Source organism: Indicator indicator, chromosome 10 (genome assembly GCF_027791375.1).
Source record: "Indicator indicator isolate 239-I01 chromosome 10, UM_Iind_1.1, whole genome shotgun sequence".
In the NCBI taxonomy this organism is placed as follows: Eukaryota; Metazoa; Chordata; class Aves; order Piciformes; family Indicatoridae; genus Indicator; species Indicator indicator.
In genome coordinates, this window is record NC_072019.1 from 14,831,529 (window position 1) to 14,854,271 (window position 22,743).

At 41.5% G+C, this 22,743-nt stretch overlaps 1 protein-coding gene across 2 annotated transcripts in view; it reads left to right on the top strand.

Moving 5' to 3' along the window:
* The window catches only part of TPR (translocated promoter region, nuclear basket protein), a 44,729-nt gene that overhangs the window by 17,574 nt on the left and 4,412 nt on the right, over positions 1 to 22,743 (top strand). The window contains exons 20-48 of one of the 2 annotated variants that reach the window (XM_054384404.1): positions 974 to 1,114; positions 1,266 to 1,434; positions 1,924 to 2,090; positions 2,361 to 2,513; positions 3,207 to 3,323; positions 4,734 to 4,937; positions 5,030 to 5,214; positions 5,633 to 5,780; positions 6,178 to 6,315; positions 7,084 to 7,215; positions 7,492 to 7,622; positions 8,551 to 8,761; positions 8,911 to 9,057; positions 9,554 to 9,752; positions 10,659 to 10,864; positions 12,187 to 12,248; positions 13,123 to 13,331; positions 13,960 to 14,232; positions 14,994 to 15,142; positions 15,827 to 15,910; positions 16,301 to 16,501; positions 16,720 to 16,851; positions 17,317 to 17,407; positions 17,906 to 18,090; positions 19,353 to 19,421; positions 20,619 to 20,713; positions 21,028 to 21,134; positions 22,134 to 22,229; positions 22,436 to 22,592. In XM_054384404.1, the coding sequence (XP_054240379.1) occupies positions 974 to 1,114; positions 1,266 to 1,434; positions 1,924 to 2,090; positions 2,361 to 2,513; positions 3,207 to 3,323; positions 4,734 to 4,937; positions 5,030 to 5,214; positions 5,633 to 5,780; positions 6,178 to 6,315; positions 7,084 to 7,215; positions 7,492 to 7,622; positions 8,551 to 8,761; positions 8,911 to 9,057; positions 9,554 to 9,752; positions 10,659 to 10,864; positions 12,187 to 12,248; positions 13,123 to 13,331; positions 13,960 to 14,232; positions 14,994 to 15,142; positions 15,827 to 15,910; positions 16,301 to 16,501; positions 16,720 to 16,851; positions 17,317 to 17,407; positions 17,906 to 18,090; positions 19,353 to 19,421; positions 20,619 to 20,713; positions 21,028 to 21,134; positions 22,134 to 22,229; positions 22,436 to 22,592 (4,358 nt within the window). The remainder of the gene's footprint in view (positions 1 to 973; positions 1,115 to 1,265; positions 1,435 to 1,923; positions 2,091 to 2,360; positions 2,514 to 3,206; positions 3,324 to 4,733; positions 4,938 to 5,029; positions 5,215 to 5,632; positions 5,781 to 6,177; positions 6,316 to 7,083; positions 7,216 to 7,491; positions 7,623 to 8,550; positions 8,762 to 8,910; positions 9,058 to 9,553; positions 9,753 to 10,658; positions 10,865 to 12,186; positions 12,249 to 13,122; positions 13,332 to 13,959; positions 14,233 to 14,993; positions 15,143 to 15,826; positions 15,911 to 16,300; positions 16,502 to 16,719; positions 16,852 to 17,316; positions 17,408 to 17,905; positions 18,091 to 19,352; positions 19,422 to 20,618; positions 20,714 to 21,027; positions 21,135 to 22,133; positions 22,230 to 22,435; positions 22,593 to 22,743) is intronic. The other variant, XM_054384405.1, reaches the window with a different exon arrangement.

Consider the following 22,743-nt stretch of genomic DNA (forward strand, 5'->3'; position numbering starts at 1 on the left):
TGGGATGTGGTCTTAAAAGGATGCTGAATTTTTTTGTTACATATTGACACCAAACACAAAATACTGGAGCAGCTTGTTCAAGCAAGTTTGTTATTCCTGTTCTAAATTACAGAATCATAGAATCATTAAGTTTGGAAAAGACCTCCAAGGTCATTGAGTCCAACTGTTAATCTAGCACCACACACCACTAAACCATGTTTCTCAGCACCACATCTACACTTGTTGGATTACTTGCAGGGATGGAGACTCCACCACTGCCCTGGGCAGCCTGTTCCAGGCCTTTGCAAGCCTTTTGGGGAAGAAATTGTTCCTCATGTCCAACCTAAACCTCCCCTGGTGCAACTTGAGACTGTTTCCATGAGAGGAAACATGTTGCTTATTACTTGAGAGAAGAGACTGACCCTGACCTGGCTCCAGCCTCTTTTCAGGGAATTCTTGAGAGCCAGAAGGTCTCCCCTCAGCTGCCTCTCACAAGACTTATGCTCTGGAGCCTTTGCCAGCTTTGCTGCCCTTCTCTGGACCCACTCCAGCCCCTCAGTTTTTTTTCTTGTAGCAAGGGGCCCAAAACTGAGCCCGGTATTCAAGGTGTGGCCTCACCGGTGATATGTTTTAAGTTCTACTTCTCACTATTTTCTTTCATAGATACATAGAATGGTTTGGGTTGGAAGGGACCTTAAAGATCATCTAGTTCCAACCCCCCTGCCATATGCAGGGACACCTTCCATTAGACCACGTTGCTCAAGGCCTCATCCAGCCTGGCCTTGGACACCTCCAGGAAGGGGGGAACCACAGCCTCTCTGGGCAACCTGTTCCAGTGTTTCACTGTTCTTTGTTTCCCTATTATTTCTTGTTCCCTGCAGTAGTTATTTTGGGGATGGGAGAAGTGTTGTGACAACTTTGCATGAAGTGCTGCAGTAACTCAGAAGAAAGTGATTGAAGTGTATTGTAAGACTGCCTTATACTCTTTTATCAGGGAATACTGGAGAGGTCTGAGACAGAAACAAAACAAAGACTCAATAATCAGATAGAAAAGCTAGAACGTGAGATATCTCAGCTGAAGAAGAAACTGGAAAATGAGGTGGAACAAAGACATTCCCTTACCAAAAATCAAGAGGTAAGTACAGTTACAAACATGCTAAACTAGGTTTAGTGAAAATAAAGCCAACATTGCGTGGCGTCTGCCAGTTTTTGTTTTTCATGCAGGACATACTTCCTCTTTGAGCCATTTGTGAATAATTACAAAATCAATAACCTTGTGTTTTCAGGTTCATATCCTGGATCTCAAGAGACAGCTTGAGACTGAGACAAACCGTCATGTGAACACAAAGGAACTGTTGAAGAATGCCCAGAAAGAAACTGCCATGTTGAAACAGCAGCTCAACAATACAGAGGCTCAGCTAGCATCTCAGTCATCACAGAGGGCTCCAGGGAAAGGTGAAGAAGTTTTTCTACATTGAGTTTCACTTTCTGTTAAATGCTGCTGTCTATAGGATGATAAAATTCAGCACTCATGATAATTTAGAATGAGGAGTGTACAACAAATAATAAATCTGATTATTACAATCACATGTCCAAACAAATGATAATAAGGATGGTTTGTTAAGGTAAAATTAATGTCTAAGCAGTCCCAAAGGGCACAAATAAAGCAAAACTTATTAAAGGATCCCTTTTATTTTTTCTGTGAAACAGCTTAAGTCGATTTAGTTTACTTATTTTGAAATAGCCAATTATTTTTGGCTCAATCAACAGTGTTTCTTATTAGTCTCTATTTTGGTTAGCACTGCCAGCCTTATTTAGGGAAGCTTTGTGAGAGATTGTTTTTTCCATGTTAATATCCTGAAAGACTTCAGTTTTCACAGAAGAGTGGTTTAAAAAAAACTGAATTAAACTTCATTAGTTAATGAATGTGTTCTGAATTTTTAGGTCAGCCTAGTACAAATGAAGATGTGGATGATCTTGTAAGTCGACTAAGACAAGCTGATGAACAAGTTAATGACCTGAGAGAGAGACTCAAGACTAGTTCTAGTAATGTGGAACAATACAGGGCCATGGTTCTTAGCCTAGAGGAATCCCTTAATAAGGAAAAACAGGTAAGTAGTTACCATTGTTTATTAAAGCAAAAGCAGAAACAAACCGAAAGATCTTTTGGGGTACAGTTTGTAATATATGAGAGGAATTAGGCAAAACTGAAGTTAGGTGTCCATGAGCTACTGCAGCTTTGAAGGGAAAAGAAGAAAAAGTTCAATTCTCTCTGATTTTTCATGCTTTCAGTGTTGCTCTTAATGAGATCTTAAGAATTTCACATTAGAATGCCATATTTAAAGTAAAAAATTGATCTCTTATGATGGTTTTTAATGAAGGTGACAGAGGAAGTTCGTGCAACAGTTGAAGCTCGTCTAAAGGAATCTTCAGAGTATCAAGCACAGCTAGAGAAGAAGCTGATGGAGTCAGAGAAAGAAAAACAAGAACTTCAAGAGGAGAAGCGTAAAGCCTTGGAGAATATGGAACAACAGGTATGCACTGGATGTCCCCACCCTTAAACTGCCTTGTGGAGAGTCCACAAGAATCTGCTATTTCAGAATTCTTTAAACTTCAGTTTGTTTTTGCAACACAGTAGTGTCCAAAACAAAATATTTTAGGATATACAAAAGGCTAACTGGATTTGTGAGAGGTTACCAAACATGAGTAGTACATGAACATTATCACTTTATTTAGGGTGATTGTGTATTTTAAAGTTGTCAATATCTTCCTGAACTCTGGGCAGCTCAGAAAAAAACATGAGTAAAAAAAGCTGTAGAGATAGGTTTCAGAAAACTCTTTTTGACCTATGGGCCATTTTGAAATGCTAAAATGCTTTTGAAACCAGAGTGATCCATGCCCTTACTTGTCTGGTTTATATTTGGGTTTTTATGGGGGTTGAAAGAAACAGGCTGACTGCAACTAGGGTTACTACATGCTCAAATCTGAAAGAACAGGAGTGTTTTTTTTAGCAGGAAAGAGCTCTGTATATTAAGTCAAAATATTGACATTTCTTTTTAGATTCAAATAAATAATGCAATAACCACCCTCCAGTTCTACATTACTCAGGACTGTCTACATTCAGAGCCTTGCTCTGATCAATACTCTGTAAAAGAATTTCCTCTTAGTCTTGTTTTTTTTCTTGTTTTTTTTAATTTGTTTTTTTTCTTGTTCCCTCATCACCATAGCTGTCAGAACTAAAGAAGAGTCTGTCAACTGTGCAGTCGGAAGTTCAGGAAGCCCTTCAGAGAGCCAGCACAGCTCTCAGTAATGAACAACAAGCCCGACGTGACTGCCAGGAACAAGTATGTCGTAGTATTTGCCTGTTTTAGACAGAGGTAGTAAACTGAATGCTGTTTTTTTTCATTGTTTTTCAATTGAACTCAAGATTTTTGGAGGTAGTACTGCTAATCAGAGACTCGTGAGGCAAGAAAAGTCCTGTAAGAGCGTTTTAATGTTGTGAACAGCTGCTCATTTAATGCTTCATTTTTTCTGCCTGATCAAACATTGTAGTAATATCAGCTAAACTGAATACAAAGTTGTGCTTCAAGCACAGTTTGTGTCACATTTAAGGAAAAAATAGAAGATGCAATGGGTTATTGTTAGTAAGATCTGTGATTGGGGAATATACTTAACTCATTTTAATGATTTGCTACCTCAGTCTCCTGAGGTAGCAAAAAAGAAAACTGAATTCTCACAGCAGGACATGGGGGGAAATATCTTTCCAATCCAAAGCATAGCTATCATCTTTTGAAACTGAGGCAATGTGATGGTATTTAGCAGCACAAGTTTTTCTTATTACCAAGTGTTTATAAAGGGGATAGACTTTTCTGCAAGTCAGGATTCCAGCAGTGTACAGGACGTAGAAAAACTTTTGGCTGTTGTTTTATCTGGGCCAAAATGCAGTAAACAGGTATATACTTATTACTATGGCTTTAGCCTTTTAACCTCACGCAGTAAATGTCTTTGACCATTCAGATGTAGAGATAACAAGTGAATGTTCTTGCTCTGATACCTGCCTATTATCTCTACAGAATCTAGAGCAAGAAGTTTGATTGTAGAGTAATTATAGGATCATTTTTGTTGGAAAAGACCTTTAAGATTATCAAGTCCAACCACTAACCCAGCACTGCCAAGTCCACTACTAAACCATGTCCATCAGCACCACATCTACACAGCTTTTCAAACCCCTTCTTCCAGGGCTTGACAGCACTTTCGGGGAAGAAATCACACAGAATCACAGACCATTATGGGTTAGAAGGGACCATGAAAGATCATCTAGTCCAACCCCCCCTACCAGAGCAGGATCATCTAGGGCAGGACACACAGGAATGCGTCCAGGTGTTAGAAATCCTTCCTAATGTCCAACATAAACCTCCCCTGTCACAACTTGAGGCCATTTCTTCTCCTCCTATCACTTGTCACCAACACTGATTTTCAGTTTCATCTAAATTTCTCCAGGGATGGTGCTTATAGGATGGTGATAGTGTGTCCTCCTGTTAGCCACTCAAAGAAAATGGTTTCAAATTCTGTTTTTTCTCAGCAATTGCAATTTCTTTGAAGGAACTATTCTAAGCTTATCTATATTTTTTTGTACTTGAGAGTGACAGAGGCTTTGCTAGTGATTTTAGTTAGCGGTCACTGCTCCTACCTAGAATTTGACAAGCTCGTTGTACATTAAAGGTACAGAATCTATTTGTAATATTTCTCTGCAGGCCAAGATGGCTTCTGAAGCTCAGAATAAATACGAACGGGAATTAATGCTTCATGCTGCCGATGTTGAAGCGTTGCAGGCTATCAAAGAGCAAGTTGCCAAGAACACAGCTGTAAGGCAGCAGCTAGAGGAAGCTGCTCGGAAAGCTGAGTCTGAGCTGTTAGAGAGCAAAGCCTCCTGGGAAGAGAGAGAGAGAATGATCAAGGTATGACTTAGTTTGATAGCTGAAAAAAACTCACTGGAGCTAACTGAAATTCAGCCATAGAATTCACAGCCATTGAACAATTTTTCTTGTAGGATGAATCTTCAAAGCTTGCATCCCGCTGTGAAGATTTGGAAAAGCAAAATCGATTGTTGCATGAACAGCTGGAGAGTCTGAGTGATAAGATGGTGACTTCTATGAAAGAAGCCATGCCAGCTGCAGTGAATGTTTCTCTCAATGAGGAAGGCAAATCCCAGGAACAGATCTTAGAAATTCTTCGGTAAATTTATCTCTGGGCTCCTCAGGGGTTATAAATTAGTTGCCAAATTAAATATTTCTGTATGACTTTGTATTTGCAGGATAATATATAAAACTTTAGCACTTTTTTGCTAGGTAGGAGGTGGTTGTACTGCGTGAGTAGACAAGATTTCTTTCAGCTCCTAGGAAACAATTGAGTCTGCTATGATAGGAAGATAAATAAGATTTTAGCAAATGTGACTGGCAAGAAGTCTCAGAGATTTTTTCATTGTTTTTAGGGGGTGTATGTAGATTTTCCAGAACCTTTTAACTAGGATTTTCTTTTTGATCTTTCTAAAGCGCTTTCTGTACTCAGTTGACCTTCAGATATAAGATATTTCAACTCAAAATGCCTTGTCTTGCATTTTTGTTGACTCAGTGTGTTCATTCTCTTACTGCAGATTCATACGCCGAGAAAAGGAGATTGCAGAAACTAGGTTTGAGGTGGCCCAGGTGGAGAGTTTGCGTTACCGTCAGAGAGTGGAGCACCTGGAAAGGGAACTCCAGGAGCTACAGGACAGTCTCAATGCCGAGAGAGAGAAGGTGCAGGTATGGTTAGCTATTACTGCTTATGATTTCACTAAGCAGAGAGAGCTATTCTCTCTATTCTACTCTTTGTCTATGCTGGTCATGCCCAAAAATTAAGTTCTGGAAGAACTGGCTGCTTTAAACTGAGGTTGCCTTGTAGCCAAATGAAGAATTTTGTTCCGAGCCCAGTGAAGCAGTGTGGGAATCCAAGAATCACATAAATAGGGAAAAGAAAGATAATTTCTCTCAGCCTTTTTTCCCATTGTCCATTTCATAAGCGATATTTACTTGTTTTGTATGTACTTGTGAGATAAAGAATGCCATGATGACTTTCCAAGATGGTGTTCTGCCAGATCCAGCTAAGTATATATACATCAGCAAGCAAAACTCTAATGACTGAGATCTATCTTTTCAAAAGGTAACAGCAAAAACCATTGCACAGCATGAAGAATTGATGAAGAAAACTGAGACCATGAATGTACTGATAGAAACCAACAAGATGCTAAGAGAAGAAAAGGAGAGGCTAGAGCAAGAGCTACAACAAATTCAAGCAAAGGTTAGTGCTGAGGTTATTCAGATATTCAAGCTGTTCTGTTAGTGTCTGGATATACCATTGCTAATTACAGTAAATTAATGATTTAGATGGAGGGCTGTCGAGCCCTGGAAGGAGTCCCCATCCCTGGAGGGTTTGAAAAACTGCGTAGATGTGGTGCTGAGGGACATGGTTTAGTGGTGACCTGGCAGTGCTGGGTTAGTGGTTGGACTTGATGATCTTAAAGGTCTCTTCCAACCAAGATGAATCTGTGAATCCTTGGCTGGAGATATACCAGTTGCAAGGATATCATCAGCAGAGCAGAGAAAAATGGCACAGGAATACTTAAAAAGCAGAGTACAACTTTCTGAAGAGTTTAAAAGGGAGATAATGCCTCTTCCTGTTTCTACACACCAGTTACTGTAATGGAACCCAGTGCAGTGATTCTTGGCATCTAATCTCTTTCTTGTACCAAAATGCAAAGACTGAGATTCCAAGATTGTGAAGTTGTACCTATATTATTTTTCTCACTGTAGGATCGTTCTCTGCTCCTGCTTCTCATTCTTCTCTCTGCCTTTATCTGCTCACTGAAAAACAGAGAGGTGGTGAAGAAGCTACCTCAGGACTTTCTGGGTGTTGATTTTGCTGTCTCTGTCCCTCTTACTGTCATTGTTCAAGGCTTCCCATGTTCCATTTCCTTATCTCTATCTCCTTTAGTTCCCCTTCAGTTCCATTTCTTTCCTGTCAGATCTTAAAAGATCCAGAGTTTCATCCCCAGTTGGGTGTTTTCAGGTACGCAAGCTTGAAGCAGACATTCTGCCTCTACAAGAATCTAATGCTGAGCTGAGTGAGAAAAGTGGAATGTTGCAGGCAGAGAAAAAGCTGTTGGAAGAAGATGTTAAACGCTGGAAAGCTCGGACTCAGGTGGGGAATGCATGTTTTTGAGGAAGATATAATGAAAATACCACCAAAAGAACCCAAACGCCTTTAAAAAAACTCTACATTTTCTTAAAAACATCAATAAACTAAGAAATGTAGCTGAACTATAAAGTATTGTGTGTGCAGCTTCAAAACTGGCTGTTCTAATTCATAGGTATTCCAAATCAAAAAACACAAGCAGTAGCTCTAATTGGAAAAGATTTTGCTGGGTAGAACTATAATCATCTTCTGAAAATATAAACTGTTTTCTCTCCCTTCCAGCATTTATTGAGTCAAAAGAAGGATACCGATCTTGAAGAGTATCGGAAGCTACTCTCTGAGAAGGAAGCAAACACCAAGCGTATACAACAAATGAGTGAAGAAACAGGCAGGCTAAAAGCAGAAATAGCCAGGTATGGTAGTAGTTAAGTAGGAAAAAGGTTTTGTGTGCAGTGAAATATTTTAAATCAAGCTGTATCTAGAAGTTTAATTTCTTAATTCATAGAGTGGTTGAGATTGGAAAGGACCTTAAAGATCATCTAGTTCCAAGCTCTCTGCCATGGGCAGGGGCACCTTCCACTAGACCAGGTTGCTCAAGGTCTCATCCAAGCTGTCCTTCAACACCTCCAGGAAGGGGGCATACATGACCATCCAGGGCAACCTGTGCCAGTGTCTCACCACCCTCACTATAAAGAATTTCTTTCTAATCTCCAGTCTAAATCTCCCCTTGTCAATCTTAAAGCCATTCCCTCTCATCCTGTCACTACAACCCCTTGTAAAAAATCCCTCCCCAGCTTTCTTGTAGCCCCCTTCAGGTACTGGAAGGTTGCTCTAAGGTCTCCTCAGAGCCTTCTCTTCTCTGGGTTGAACAGCCCCAACTCTCTCAGCCTGTCCCCATAGGGGGAGGCTCTCCAGCCCTCTGATCATCTTGGTGGCCTTCCTCTGGACCTGCTCCACCAGTACCATATCTGTCTTATGCTAAGGGCACCAGAACTGAATGTAAATTTCCTTTCATCCTATTGCAAATTACTTTGGGAGAAGTATCTTTGCTCTTCTTTATGTCAGTATTGTGTCTGTCTAACTATGAAACCTTTGGTATTCTTCCTATAGCTTGATAATATGCGGGTAAAATGAAGTGAGAATTGTTTGGAAGCTGTCTTTTAGCTGAACTTATTCTGATATGTTGAGAAATAACTTATATTCTCTAAATATTTATATTGCAGAATGCTAGACAACATAATTATCTGCAGATACTGTCTGTGATACAACATAAATGAGCAATACCAAAATGTATGTTTCAAACATCTTATTTGCATCTTCCTCTCATCTCTTGTTATTAAGAACTAATGCATCCTTGACTACAAACCAGAATCTCGTGCAGAGCCTGAAGGAGGAAGTAACTAAAATAAGAACAGAAAAGGATACTTTACAGAAAGAACTAGATGCTAAAGTGGCTGACATACAAGAAAAAGTAAAAACGATAACACAGGTCAAGAAAATCGGGCGCAGGTACAAGACTCAGTATGAGGAGCTGAAAGCACAGCATGATAAGGTAGGTAGAATTTCTTTGCAAACGAAAAAGTGGATTAAAAAAAGGTATATTTTCATCTAGAGTCATATATAATCTGGCTAATATTTTTCATGTTCATGCATTCTAAGCAGATAGTACTCTTTAGCCTAGTATTTCCTAACATGTTTCAGATGGTCGCGGAAGCATCAACTCAGCCCTCGGTAGAACAACAAGAAGAACAAGTTTCTGTCCAGGAAGTACAAGAGCTAAAAGACACTCTCAGTCAAGCTGAAGTAAAGACAAAGAATTTGGAGACTCAGGTTGAAAGTTTACAGAAGGTGAGAACAGAGTGAACAATGCGAGAACAGTGAACAGTTTAAGAATACCATACTCTGCTGCAATCTTCAATAACAGTGAAGAGTGTGAGGGGTTTTACTCTGTGTGGGAGAGCGTGTGCCTGTCCACAGAGAAATAAGTGAAGTGACCTATTTATGTCCCTACCTCGCTGGCAAAGAGGGGCCTTGAAGCTGGTTTAAATCCTGTGTCTAGTGTCTCACACTGTGCTGGGGATAAAAAAGTGGGAAAGAGAATGCTGTTCTCTCGGCTTCTGTATTCAGAGAGGGCTGGACTGTAATGGATTTGAAGCCTTTTAGCCCTAATGCAGTGGCCAACTAATACCAGATATTTGGAGCTTGTTAGACTATGTATTTGCCAAAGTAGCTAGCTGTGGCTAATAGTTGCAACATCTCTCCCCCCTCCACTCTTCTTCCCAATGTGTCTCTCCCCTTCCCATTTCGTCTGTCTCTTTCCCCTTCCTCTCCTCTGTCACTCTAGACTATAGCAGAAAAGGAGACAGAAGTCAGAACTCTTCAGGAGCAGATAACCCAGTTACAGTCAGAACTTGCTCGTTTCCATCAAGATCTGCAAGAGAAGACAACGCAGGAGGAGCAGCTCAGGCAACAGATCACTGAGAAGGAAGAGAAAACCAGGAAGACTTTGCTTGCAGCCAAGCAGAAAATTGCACAGTTAGCTGGTATTACAAGTTTCTTTTTTTTTTTCTGTTCTAAAGATGTGTTCTTCCATTTGAGATTTTGATTATTTGGATGGAAAAGCATTTAAAGTGGTTGGGGAAATATGGCCCGTATTTTACTTAAATGTTTTTTCTAGAGTGCATGTTACAGGAATTGTTCTAAAACTTAGATTTTCGTAAGTTCTGCTTAGTTTTTACCAGCCAGTGTCATAACGCCCTATTTTTCTTTTTATCTTCTGTTGATTAGAGCAGTTTGACCCTACTAATAACTCAAGTGATTCTCCCCTTCCATATTCCCTTCCTGAGTCTACAGCTGCAAAACATACTGCTTGCTCTAATTTTAATTGATGTTAGGAGGAATGATGGTGTAAGAGCATGCTGAAAATAGATTGTTCTCTTGTGACCACTTCTTGATTTTTTTTTTTTCTCTCTATATGTTCATTAGTTTTGTTTAATTGTAACTAAATAGAAAAATGGCATGTGAAAGTTAAAATTGGCTCTGTGAGCTCCTTTGGCAACTTAACATTTGTAAGGGGGCTTATCAGAAAGCTGTGGACAATCTTTTGTGCCTATTGTGACAGGATGAGGGGTCATGGTTTGAAACTAAGGGAGAAGGAAGAAATGTTTGGTGGTGACACCCTGGTCCAGGTTGCTTAGAGGGGTGGGAGATGTCCCATCCTTGGAACCATACCATGTCAGGTTGTCTGGGGCTCTACTCTAGTGGTAGATGTCCTTGCTGACTGCAGGGCGCTGGACAAGATGACCTTCGAAGGTTCCTCTTAACTCAAATTCTGTGATGCTAAGATTTCAAAATCCTTCAGTAACTTACTGAAGCAGCAGGTATTCAGCATGCAGAGACTCAGCAGGCAGCTTTCAGCAGCAAGACTGAATTCTTTCCTGTTCAATTAGGTACGAAGGAACAGCTCACAAAAGAGAATGAAGAGTGGAAGCAGAAGAGCAGCTCATTAGAGGAGCAGAAGACTGAATTGGAGGTGCGGATGAGTGCCCTCAAATCGCAGTATGAAGGTCGAATCTGCCGCCTGGAAAGAGAGCTTCGAGAGCAGCAAGAGCGACACCACGAGCAGCGAGATGAGCCACCAGAGTCTACAAACAAGGTATAAACCCCTTTGTAGCTTGCTGCATGAGGAGACAGCTTGTGTGTCTCATGGCTGCAGGGGAGCAACAGTTGGCAGTACACGCACCACTGTCCAGCTTGGTTTGGTTTTGTGTATACAGTGGTGAATACTCAGCACTGCATATGTGAAGGTGTTTTCTCTAACCGTCCTAAAGAGCAGATGAAAATTCTTGTCATAAGACTTCTATGCTATAAAAACTAAACCAAAACCCAATAAACAAAACAGAAAAGAGAGCTCAACAAACTGTGCACTCTTCCAGTTCTCCTGTTTCTGCTTTTGGAAATACACAGGTTGGCTTTAAGGATTCAGAACTTCATCTAATACTGTGTCAGGGCAAACCCAAGCTCACATACAGGCTGGGCAGAGAATGAATGGAGAGCAGCCCTCTGGAGAAGGACTTGGATGTGCTCATGTGTGCAAAGCAGGACATGAATCAGCACCATGTGCTTCCAGCCCAGAGCCAGCCCTGTCCTGAGCTCGTTTGCAGCAGCTTGGGCAGCAGGTGGAGGGAGGGGATTCTGCTCCTTTGCTCCTCTCTGCTGAGACCCCAGCAGAGCCAGCTCTGAATTCCTCAGCACAGGAGAGGTGTGACCTGCTGGAATGGGGCCAGAGGAGGCCACAGAAGTGATGGGAGGTTGGAAGCTCTCTGGTGTGAGGCCAGGCTGAAGGCTTTTTTCAGCCTGGAGAGGTAAAGGCTCCAGGGAGACCTTAGAGGAGCCTTCCAGTATTTGAAAAGGGGCTACAGGAGAGTGGGAGAGAGACTTTTTACAAAGGCAGAGTGGCAGGACCAGGGGTGATGGCTTCAAACTGGAAGCTCAATTTAGATTAGACATTAGGAGAAAAATCTTACCCATGAGGGTGGTGAGGCACTGGAGCAGGTTGCCAAGAGAAGTTGTGGAGGTTCCAAGCTTCCTATTCAAGGGCAGGTTGGATGGGGCCCGGGGCCACCTATTGTAGTAGGAGGTGTCCCTGCCCATGGCAGAGGGGTTGGAACTAGGTGATCTTTAAGGTCCCTTCCAACCCAGACCATTCTGTGATTCCATGGTAATGAGTTCTGCCTCCTGTTGTCTCAATAGCTTCAGAAAATGCCTTATAATTAAATGACTGAATTGGTTTGCACATTCAGTATGACCAGGATGATTTGTTTCAGAATTTGCAGCAATCATGGAGCCTGACTAGGTATGCTGGCAAGTCTGTTAGAGAAGCAGTTGTTAATGATTTGTCTGCTGAAGTATTTTACCACATGGCTCATTCTCTTTCATATGCACATAGCATGGTAACTTCTGTTTCTTTCTCAACAGGTCCCAGAACAGCAGAGGCAAATCTCACTTAAGTCGACTCCAGCTTCAGGTGAAAGAGGAATGTGAGTTGAGGAATTCAGGGCTTTTGCAGTTCTGTGGTTTCTTGGGTGTCTTTATCTTTTTAGTAAACTGCTGACGTTTTACCATTTTTCTTATGCAGCTTTGAAGATTTTGATTGACACAGATTCCTTCTGTTTTCTCAGTTAGGTTTAATCAGTCAAGCTTTGAGCTGTTAAGTTGTATTAACCACTAGGAAAATGTTATCTGGGAAGCATAAAAGATTTTTTAAAATGTTTTCAGACTTCAAGGTTCTTGAAGTTATTCAGTTTTGGTTGTTGCTTTTAACCTTTTCATTTTGGGGGCTGCAAGAATCTCAAACACTGAAAAACAGACTAAATACATGGTAACTCTTGCAAGAGGTTAAATAGTCAAATAAGCCAAATGGGAAATATTACTGTATTACTAAGTTTAGACACCAAATTCCCTTTCACTTTTTAGGATAGCATCCTTTTGAAAACCAGGCTTTCAGAATGCCTTCTAAAATGTAACTGATGCCTGTCTCAACCAAGAGGTGATTTTGCACTGTAAGGAGCACATCAGTTGGTTTTAATGTAAGATGTGTTACTCACTGCAGTAAAGACCCAGCACAGGTCATAGCATGAGCTGTGCCCTGTTTGTTTTGATCTGCTCACAGGTTTCTAGTTGATTATCTTTGAAGAAACCTATCAGAACTCTAATCTGGACAGAATGCTACTGATGGCATTGTGGGTCTGTCTTTTATCTTTCTAAGCAAATTCTAAAGAATTTATTATTCTCTTGTCAGGCATTTAAATGATAAACCTCTAAAAATTCTGGCTATGATCATATATTTATGTTTGGTGTTTTTCAAGTCCCCTTTCTGTGCCACGGGGATGAAACCAGTATCCTGTTTTTTAGTGCTAGCACTTCAGATCCACCAACAGCAAATATTAAACCAACTCCTGTTGTGTCAACTCCAAGTAAAGTGACTGCTGCTGCAATAGCTGGGAATAAATCTACCCCAAGAGCCAGCATTCGTCCGATGGTTACTCCTGCTACAGTCACCAATCCCACCACTACTCCAACAGCCACTGTCATGCCTACAACACAGGTGGAGACTCAGGAAGGTGAGCATTTCAGTGTGGTGCTGGGATCTGCAGTGATCATAGCTGCTACTTTTGCCTCAGAACCTTTGTAATTGTTAGTTTGAGTGTACCTCAAATCATAGAATCACAGAATCGTTTTGGTTGGAGAAGACCTTCAAGATCATCCAGTCCAACCATTAACCCAGCCCTGCCAAGTCACCACTAAACCATGGTGTCAGCACTACATCTATATAGCTTTGAAACTGCTCCTGGGATGGGGACAGCCTGGGCCAGGCCTTGACATGGAATTGTCAAGGAAGAAATCGTTCCCAGTGTCCAACCTAAACCTCCCCTGGCACAACTTGAGGCTGTTTCCTCTTGTCCTTTCACTTGTTACTTGGGAGAAGAGACCAACACCCTTGTCACTCCAAACTCCTTTCAGGGAGTTATACAGAACCAGAAGGTCTGTCCACAGCTTCCTTTTCTCCAGACTAAACAACCTCTTTGAATATTGCCCTGTTTATGACCACTTCTGTTGTTGCAAAGCTGAAGATGGGTATAACCAACTCGAGTTGCAAAGCATTGATTCTTTAGGACATTCTGAAATGGAGAATGAGAACTGTACTAGGTAATACGAAGACAGTTGAACGTGCTCCTGTTTGCCTTTCAGCTATGCAGTCAGAAGGACCTGTGGAGCATGTTCCAGTCTTCGGGAGCACCAGTGGGTCTGTGCGTTCCACCAGCCCTAACGTTCAGACATCTCTCTCTCAGTCCATCTTGACTGTTCAGCAGCAGACACAAGCAACTGCTTTTGTGCAGCCCACTCAGCAGAGTCATCCTCAGATTGAGCCTGCTAATCAGGAGCCATCCCCTACCATTGTAGAAGTTGTACAGAGCTCTCAGATAGAGAGACCTTCCACGTCTACAGCAGTGTTTGGAACAGGTTGGTTTTATTTTACATGCCTACCTTCTTGAATAATTCCTTTTAAGTAGCTCCTTTTGAACCATAGTCAAACCAAGCCTCACTTCAGCAGAAGAATTTGCTCTTTTCACTCTTTAGTTTGTTGCATGTTTTATAAACTTGTGAGATTAGACTCCTTTCTTGGACCTTCAGAAATGGCACCTCTGAAATGCAGTTATAACTGCATTCCTTAGAGTAGAAAATGAAGTCTCACGTGTTTGTTCATCTATTCAGAGCAGCACAGGGCTTCAAGACTTCACACCTTGCTTCCTCTGTTTACATGGTACTGTTGGAGCAAGGTTAATTTCAGGAATTATGAGTAAGCTACTTAAGGTGGAATGTAAAATACAGAAAACCTACTCAGTGTGATACCCTGTTGTACACAGCATACATTATGGTGTTTATTCCACAAAATACACTGTAAACTGCTTTTTTTGTTTCCCAGCTGATACTTTGTTAAACTTTTAGGTGTACTTCTGAGAAGCAAAGATGACGGAAAAAACATTCTGGTTTTACCCTGAATTTGGGGTCAGTTAGGTTGCAGATAGAGATCCAGGAGCATAAGACTTGTAACAAAAGGGGCTGATGTTTTCATGTCCTAGGAAACAGCATAAAGTGATTCTGTCTGATTGTACTTGCTGTCATTCAGTGCAGAAAATGAGATCTTCCAAAGTAAAACACCAAGTTTTTTGATTTTGTTTTGTACGTTCTTGTTCTGAAAATAACACGGAGATTCTTTTAAGTTTCAGCTACTCCTAGTTCTTCACTGTCTAAACGTCCAAGAGAGGAAGAGGAGGATAACACTGTGGAAAACTCAGACCAAATTTCAGAGGAAACAGTGGATGTACCTATTCCAAAGAAGCTGAGAAGCATACAGAGAGTTGGACCTGAGGTTTGTAAGAACATAAAATTCTACTAATGCCTCTTTGAAAGTTTGGGTATCAAAAAAGGGCCAGAGTTACACCTCTTGCAGTGAATAAGGCCAGGCTGGATGAGGCCTTTAGCAACCTGGTCTAGTGAAGGATGGGGTTGGGCTCTTTTCAGTGGAGCCCTGTAACAGGACAAGGGGCAATGGACACAAGCTGGAATGCAGGATGTTCCATCTGAACATGAGGAGAAACTTTTTTGCTGTGAGGGTGCTGGAGTCCTGGAGCAGGCCGCCCAGAGAGGTTGTAGAGTCTCTTTCTCTGGAGAGATTCCAAACCCACCTGGACATTGTGATCCTGGACAACCTGTTGTGGGTGACCCTGCTTTAGCAGGGGTATTACACTACATGATCTCTAGAGGTCCCTTCCAATCTCCACCATGCTGGTATTCTGGAACATTTTGTGCGTGCTGAAAAGATTTAGAGACACTGAGATCCAGTGGACTGAACTGGGGAAGTGGTGTTTCTCCAGGGCAGAGAAATCTGTGGTGCTAGACAAAAGCAGAGAATTGTAATAATAGTAATAAAAGGGGAACAAAATATTGGTCATGATGTTATTTTTTTATTATTTTATAGTAAAAAAAAAAAAAAAAACACCAAACTTTAGGGTTAGTGATGTGTTTTAAACCAGAAACATGTCTGTTCTTTCAGGAGGAAGTGACAGCAGAAGAGAGCACTGATGGGGAGGTAGAAGCTCAAGCATACAATCAAGACTCGCAGGACTCAATTGGAGAAGTAAGCATATTTGTAAAGAAAAAGATTTCATTTCAGCAAAAAATAGCACTTTTCAATTATTATTTCCGTCTCAGAAATTAAATCTCAAATCAGATCTTGCAGATTTCCACTGGAAACCACTTACATTTAAAGTTCAGACTTCTTGTGCTCAGGGATAGTGGATTTTTTAGGTGATTGATGGGTGGTACTCTTTTGTGCTCTTCTCTCTTCATTAGTTATTAAGAAACAATGTATTTAGTGTTTCTCTTGCGATCAGAATTTTTCTCTTCATCACCGGTCTCACGTGCTGGTGGAGTGTTCAGTGCCCCTCTAAGTAGTCAGGCAAGCATTTTGTCTGAATGTGAAGTAAGGACAGTGTTTCCTCTGGTGATTTACCTTTGTCTTTCACAGGGTGTTACACAGGGAGAGTACACACCCATGGAGGATAATGAAGAAACTTCCCAGTCTATCCCAATAGATCTTGGACCTCTTCAGTCAGATCAACAAAATACTTCTTCATCTCAGGATGGTCAGTCCAAGAGAGATGATGTCATTGTAATTGATAGTGATGATGAAGATGATGATGATGAAGAAAACGAAGGCGAGCAGGAAGTATGTATAGCATGGAATTACCTTACTGAGCTACTCCATTTATGATTTTATCTTTGATAAGGTGTAAAACTCTCTGTGCAAAACTAATTTAATCCATGTAGTGGATTAAAGATGTAGGGAGACTATATCTACCTACCACAAAGTTGAACTGTTTCAACATGTGATATCATCCCACTACCTTTTCCACACCTCCGTAAGGTTTTGTTATGATCTTACAGGACTATGAGGATGAGGAAGAGGAGGATGACGATGATGATGAAGACACAGGGATGGGAGATGACGGGGATGACAGTAATGAAGGAACTGGTAGTGCTGATGGTAATGATGGATATGAAGCAGATGATGCTGAGGTGAGATCCCTACCTCTTTTAACAGCCTGCTACATTTCTTGGAATAAATCAATCTTGTAATTGATATGCACAGATCTGAGTACATGAAAGAGAAACTCTTAGTATGAATTTCTCCCAGAAAACTGAGGTTGCCTGTAAATGAGAGTCATTTCTGTCTTCTCACAAGAAAAATCAAATGTTTAAGAGGGCTGAATGAAAATGCAAAATACAGGAGCCCGCAGCAGACACTGCAGCTGTAAGGCTATTAAAGCAGTTGCTTCCAAAGCTGGAGATCATCATTTTGAAGTACCTGTGGTTACCTTGTTCATGTTTGTGTTTTTTCATAGGCAAAACTACTGAACTTCCATAGCGTAGATGTTTAAAGATACATTGTAAGGTTTTCATACAGATTTCACTGGTTTTAGGATCATAGCCTGTAAGTTGTTCAGTCCTAAGTCATATTACGTTTATTTGGGGTATTTTTAGGGTGCTGATGGTACAGATCCTGGAACAGAAACTGAGGAAAGCATGGGAGGAGGTGAAAGCAACCAGAGGGCAGCAGATTCTCAAAACAGTGGTATGGTTATTCCCTGTTTCTTCAAGTAAGGGGGGGGAAATGTAGAAGCTGGTTTGCATGTGTTAAAATATGCACTTAGAAATAAGAACATAAGGCAAAGTGCTGAAGACCATATAGGAGGTGTAGGAGGCCTGATCACTGCAGACATTCAAAGTTAGGCTTGATGGGGCTCTAAGTGACCTGATCTGGTTGGGGATGTTCCTGCTGACTTTTCTGCGTGTTTTCTACAATCCTTTGAAAACCCTGTGAGCTCTGATTGCTGTTGCTCAGTAGATGTACTCTCCCCTCTGTAAATTAGCTCTTGAGCCATCAGTAGTTTGTTTGGTTCTGTGTTGATGTAGCTGGTACAAGTCCCCTTTGAAGTGATTTCATGTAGCAATACTGAGCTGTCCCCTCTTCTTCAAGGGTGAAAATGTCTGTTAAGGTGGCAACATAATTAAAGATGTGTCTCCCTGTTTTTAGCTCATTTTGGAGAGTATGTGCTTCTGTATGTTCTAGGAGAAGGAAGTACAAGTGCTGCAGAATCCACTTTCCCTCATGAAAGTTCAAGAGAACAGCAGCCATCATCTGCCTCAGAGAGACAGGCTCCTCGACCCCCACAGTCACCACGCAGACCACCACATCCACTGCCCCCACGACTAACTATTCATGCTCCTCCTCAAGAGCTGGGTCCACCAGTACAGGTAGGAACTATCTCTAGGAGGTCAGAACACATTAAAAATACTACTCTGTGATTTCTAAATAAAAGCTAAGTAAGTACTCTGCCTATTGGAAAAGCAGATTATATGCATTTAGCATTCTACAGAGATGCTGAGGGGCCTGAAGCATCTCTGTGAGGAGGAAAGGCTGAGAGACCTGGGGCTGTTTAGCCTGGAGAAAGAGCAGCTTGAGCAGGGGATCTGATAAGTGCTCAGCAAGAGCTAAAGGGTAGAGGTCAAGAGGATGGAGCCAGACACTTCAGTAGTGCTCAGTGACAGGACAAGGGGCAACAGGCGCAAACCGGAACCCAGCAGGCTCCATCTGAACAGAAGGAAGAACTTTGGTGTGAGGGTGCTGGAGCCCTGGAGCAGGCTGCCCAGAGAGGTTGTGGAGTCTCCTTCTCTGGAGAGATGCCAAACCCACCTGGACATTGTGATCCTGGGCAACCTGCTGAGGGTGACCCTGTTTTAACAGGGCTTTAGACTGGATGATCTCCAGAGGTCCCTTCCAATCCCCACCATGCTGGGATTCTGTGATCCTAAAAATGGTAGCTGAGGAAACTGAACATGTCTCATCCTGCAGACTGTGGCCAGACAGGGAACATTAAAGCAGTAAGGCACTCATGATGGATTTGTATCTTGAAGCTATTGTGCCAGTGTGGTTTCAGTCAGTAAGTGCTCATGCTTCCACTGCAAAAGCTCTTCTTGGACAGTTGGTAACTCAGGTTATCAGGGGTTCTTACCAGTCCCAATCCCAGTGCACACTGGGCAAAGGCATGTTGCCCTTCGTTCTCCAAGTCAAACCTTTCATACTCAGTGCCTGACCCATGCTTATGCTTTGACTGAGATCTCTAAATTTTGTAAGTGAAAATGTCACAACCTAAATGGTGCAAAAAGACCCCAACTGAAATTACCTTTTAGCATTAACTTACTCTGAGGTTTGGGGCCACAACACTTCTGTGTTCAACTTTTCTGTCCTCAGTACAATGGTGAGCGAAAAAGTAATGTCACTTACCCCAGATTTAAAACTGCAGAATGATTCTTTTTCATGGTTAGAGCAGGCATGAGATCTGAGATCTGGAGTAGCTGTTGCAAGGTGTGATGCCTGTACTGAGCAGTGTTGTACACCGATGTGTAACTTTATGCTTATTCATTTAGCCACTCTGCTTGGCTCTGATGGAACAATTACATGTTGCTAACGTTTCAGAGATGCATTCACACCACTTCACTTTTTTTTCTCTATAAAGAGAATCCAGATGACTCGAAGACAGTCAGTGGGGCGCGGACTTCAGCTGACTCCTGGTATAGGTGGGATGGTAAGTGTACCAAAGTCTACCACTAACAACCTGCAGTGGGGGAACATTCATAACTTTTAGGGTATATTTTGTGTGAAGCCACTGACTTCAAGCATGAGATGGTTTCTGTAACCTGGCAGATAATATCTTAGCCCTCTTAATTTCTGTATTAAGGAAAGGCAGATGCTAGAAAAGTCCCAGGAAACTAAAGCTCTTCAAAAGAGATGGAATTGGTTTTGTCCAAGGCAGTTGTTTATAGAATCAATGTTCAAAGTGGATATATTACTGAGGAGGAAAAGTTTTCAGCCTCTTCCTGGGAGAACAAAGCTAATTTGTTTATACTTTCTGTCTGTCTCCTTCAACTAATTTTGAACTCTTTATCCAACTTCCATTGTATTTGGCAGAACAAATGCAAGACTGACTAATCTGAGATCAAAGGCTCAGTTTTTGAATCTGCTTGGTTTGCATGTACCTGTTGTTCAGTTTCTGCTTGGACCTGGACCTACTGCTTTTTGCTTGGACAGTAACTGAGCACATGGGAGAGAGTTTAAGACGGAGTATTTTGGAGAGAGAGGTTTCAGAGATGTGGGAGGGAGACAGGGAGATAGAGGGATGAGGGAGCTAAGGTTTCTGGCTTTGTAGGCAATGCAGGAGCAAATGACACACAGCTGTAGGCAACAGATGATTTGGTACCTGAAAAATCCCATACATTAGGTACATGTCAGCAATCTAGATTAAAACAGATGATTCCTGTCTATTTATGAATGACTCACCCTGAGATTCCCTTGCAGTCAACAGGGAGATGTAGCACTTTCAGTGGTAGGATGATCTCATGAAATATCTAAAAATCCTTCAAAAGATGGGTGCCCTGCAAGTGTGTGGGTTGTATTTTCAGGTGTTTTTTTTTATCACCTGTAAGGGTGATCAGTATGCATAGCTCAGGTTTAGATGCCTGAAATTAGACAAGAACTTTTTTAGAGCTAAACCTGTCTTTGTTTTGCTGGGCAATGTGGGAAAAGCAAACCAGTCTTTCACTTGGCTTAGTAGGTAAGTTGTGACTTCTCAAAACCACAAGGTTGGGACATTGAGCCAGCCTGGTCTAGTAGGAGGTGTCCCTGTCCATGGCAGGGGGATTGAAGCTAGATGATCTTTAGTGTCCCTTCTAACCCAAATCAGTCTATGATTCTATGATACCAGTTTGTTTTTTTTTTTTTCCAGCAGCAACACTTCTTTGATGATGAGGACAGAACAGTTCCAAGCACACCAACTCTTGTCGTTCCACATCGTACAGATGGGTTTGCAGAAGCTATTCAGTAAGTAGATGTAAAGCATACAAAAAAGGCATCAATTTCTTTCTGATTTTCAGTGGAATGGAAACAAATGAAATTAACTTGTAATTGGACTAACATGATAAAATGTGTTAAGTAGTGTGGTAGCTGACTGCATCTACAAATTAGCAGTAGTTTAGCTGATTTTTGTGATCATTATTAATTGATTTTTGTCTTACATGTAATTTGCTCTCTTCTTTTGGTCAGAAAGTTGTCTTCCCTCCCTTCCTTCATCCCTTCTTTCCCCCACCCCAATAATTGGAAAAATGGCAGGATTCTTTAACTCTTTCTTTTGATAGCTCCCCCCAGGTAGCTGGAGTTCCTAGATTCAGATTTGGACCCCCTGAAGACATGCCACAAACTAGCTCAAGTCACTCTGATCTTGGTCAGCTTGCATCCCAAGGAGGTAAATCATTTCTGTGCTTCCTTTGCCATGGTTGCTAGAGTGAACAATGCAGTCAGTAAAATTCTACTTCAGGTAGTTGTTCAAGTGTAGAAACCTGCAACTCTTAAGTAATTGTCAGCAGACAGAAATACTAACAACATGAAAAGATGTGTCCTTCAGGTGGCTGCACTGCTGTTTGTAATGTGGTTTAAAAAGCAGAATGCTTCTGTGGGTAGGAGCAACAGGTTTGTGAGCCAGAGAAACTGAAATCTTACGTAGGACAGATTGCCTGTTGAGAACAAGAAATTAAAGGAAGGGCTTCTGAATTTTTTCCTATTGATGTATCTTTCCTGTAGTAAAGTAACAGGGGGAAAACAGCAAATGCAAAGAAATCTCTGGGCTATCTCCTTACTTGCTAAGAGATAGCCAGGAAATTGGTCTCTGTTGTCTTTGTTTTCCTGAATTGGTCCCTTTCCCCTGCATCCCTGTCACCATGGAACAGTGTGCTGTTCTTTGAAGAAAGCTGGCAGCAAAATAATGGTGTGAGGATGAAAGTAAATCAAGCAGTAGTATTTTCATGAAGGTTTTACCATCAAACAAACTATAATTGCCTCTCACAGTAAGTCAAAAGAGCTCAAACTAACAAAAATGTTCATGTTTAAGTAGAATTTGCTGGATTTCACCAAGTGTACAGAGCGAAGACCAGGTGTTTTTTAGCTGCTATTTTAATCACAGAATCATAAATTGCTTTGGTTGGAAAAGCTCTCTAAGATCAAGCCCAGCCATCAACCTAAGACCACCATGGCCACTAAACCATGTCCCAAAATGACATGTCCACACCATTCTTGAACACCTCCAATGATGGTGAATCCACCACCTCCCTGGGGTAGCCTGTTTCAATGCCTGACCAGTGTTTCAGTAAAGAAATTTTTCATCATCTCCAACTTAAACCTCCCCTGGCACAACTGCAGGCCATTTCCTCTCATTCTATCACCTTGTCACTGAAACCTTGTGTTGCAGGTTTAGGGATGTATGAAACCCCATTGTTCCTTGCTCATGAGGAAGAATCAGGTGGTCGTAGCGTTCCCACCACCCCATTACAAGTAGCAGCACCAGGTAAGTGGCGAAGAATTTTTGCAGGCTGAAGTAAAGGCTGCAAACCTTGATTTTTCCAGGAAAGAGTTGGATTGTTGTTAGACTGCTTAGTAATACCAGGAGTATCCATCCAGTAGCCCTTTCCCCAACTTGCCTAAGATTTTGATGGGTTTTCTGTAGGGAATTCAAACTAACTGGATGTTTATTAAACCTCTTCCCCTCTACAGTGACAGTTTTTACTGAAAGCGCATCAGCAGATGCTTCAGAGCATGCTTCTCAGTCTGTTCCAATGGTTACAACATCTACTGGCAACCTGTCCACCACTACAGAGGCTGGAGCAGGGGATGATGGGGATGAAGTGTTTGCAGAGGCAGAATCTGAAGGGTAAACTAAGACTTGTTTGCTTCACTAAAACTTGATGTCATGTTATTTTTAATGATTTGTTTTCATCCAAGTGTGTCTATGATTCATTTCCAGTTGAACCTGTTCTGGTGGGAAGGAAAGCTCAGATGGGATTTAATAATTTTGTGAATAA